Raw genomic sequence first — 1,508 nt, forward strand, 5'->3', positions numbered from 1 at the left:
ATACATGGATATATATATATATTGACTGCCTTGCCTTTACGACGTCGTGGATGTGGTACTTGTCCCCTGGTCCAAGCACTGCAATCGATAACCTACATATATATATATCAGTCTACATATTCATATATAATATATATATATATATATATTTGAGCCTAAATATTCATATATATATACATATGTATATAGATACACTTCTGTCAGTCCAAATAGCCACCACAACATGTCACAATACCAACTAAAACCCAAACTTTCGTGACAAAAGTGGGAATATCCACCCCACTCTCTAACATATCGAGGGGGATCACCAGCGTTTCGTGACAAAATCGGGACCAAAGCAACAAGTGAGGACAAAATCGGGTCGAAACACAAACAACAACAAGTCAAATGATATCGTACAGGAGGTAGCCTTGGACGCCTTGTTCGCTGTCGCCGGCACTCTTGACCAAGGCGACCCATTGCCGATACATTTCGTGGTTCTTCTGGTAGTACACGTACGGCACATCGATGCGAAAGGTCCCGATTTTGTCGTGTGAAAACGGTCCGTCGGCGTCCTGCACAGTCACTTGGATGGACGCGCCTTCGACCGTGTCCTTGTCCAGGTCCTTGAAGTTGAAGAACATGAGGTGGTCGAAGACGCAGCTGAGCTGGTTGGGCTTGACGGCTGTGTGCTGCGTCTCCCCCAAACACTCGACAAACACAACCGGATCCGCCGACCCGTTGGCGTCCTGCGGCACCAAGTCGCGCACTTCAATCACCCGCACTTGGACCTGGTAATCGCCATGCTTAAACTCGACTTGTTGCAGTTCATCCATCATTTTCTTTTGCTCGAGTTCGCGTTTTTGAATGTCCTCGTCCGATTCTTTGGCATTTTCAGGCGTCTACATCCATATTTTGGTTCATGTGTGATGATCGTGGATACAACACAAAAACAACGTTTATCCATATATTCTCGTCATATATATATATGCATGACGTACTTCCTCCAACGTGCCGTTGGCGCCGCTCTCGCCGCCGTCACCCGCCGCATACACCTCCGAGTCCGTTTCTCCTTGCGCCAATCGATCCAACGAACAGTCCAGTGTACACGGTTCGATGGCCACATGCAGTTGGCCCCAGCCGAGTTCCGACGGCTCTTCCTCGCTCAAATCTAATGCCGTCGTCGGAAAAAAATAAAAAAATATTTCACGGCTAATCTTACTGGCGCGGGTAGGGTTGTTTGTGTTGGGGCCTAGACTGAGCCACAAGTCGGTCTTGATGCCGCCAAACTTTTGGATCCACTCGCGGACGTCGATCGCGACAAGCCCCATGAAGTCCGTTCCGAACACGTCTTGGTCTTCGCAGCGGAGCTTCACGACGGTGTTGGCGTACTTTGTCGCAGGGTTGATCGCAAAGTAAAACTTTTGGCGCCACTTGGGGGCCAAAGACTTTTTGATCACCTGCAGGTTTCAAAACTATCAGCGACATGTATGTTTGTATATATAAAAAAAATCTTTTTCAAATAATTC

The 1,508-nt window shown here is 47.5% G+C and overlaps 1 protein-coding gene across 1 annotated transcript; it reads right to left on the reverse strand.

The window, feature by feature from the left end:
• Positions 1–383: 383 nt before the first annotated feature.
• Positions 384–1,439, reverse strand: H257_19512 (hypothetical protein; the record flags this gene model as incomplete). Its single annotated transcript, XM_009848652.1, has 3 exons — positions 384–881; positions 981–1,150; positions 1,202–1,439. Coding segments are annotated over 3 exons (906 nt in total), but the record flags the coding sequence as incomplete, so codon positions are not given.
• Between the last annotated feature and the right edge of the window lie 69 nt (positions 1,440–1,508).

Source organism: Aphanomyces astaci (genome assembly GCF_000520075.1).
Source record: "Aphanomyces astaci strain APO3 unplaced genomic scaffold supercont1.717, whole genome shotgun sequence".
NCBI lineage: Eukaryota > Oomycota > Saprolegniomycetes > Saprolegniales > Verrucalvaceae > Aphanomyces > Aphanomyces astaci.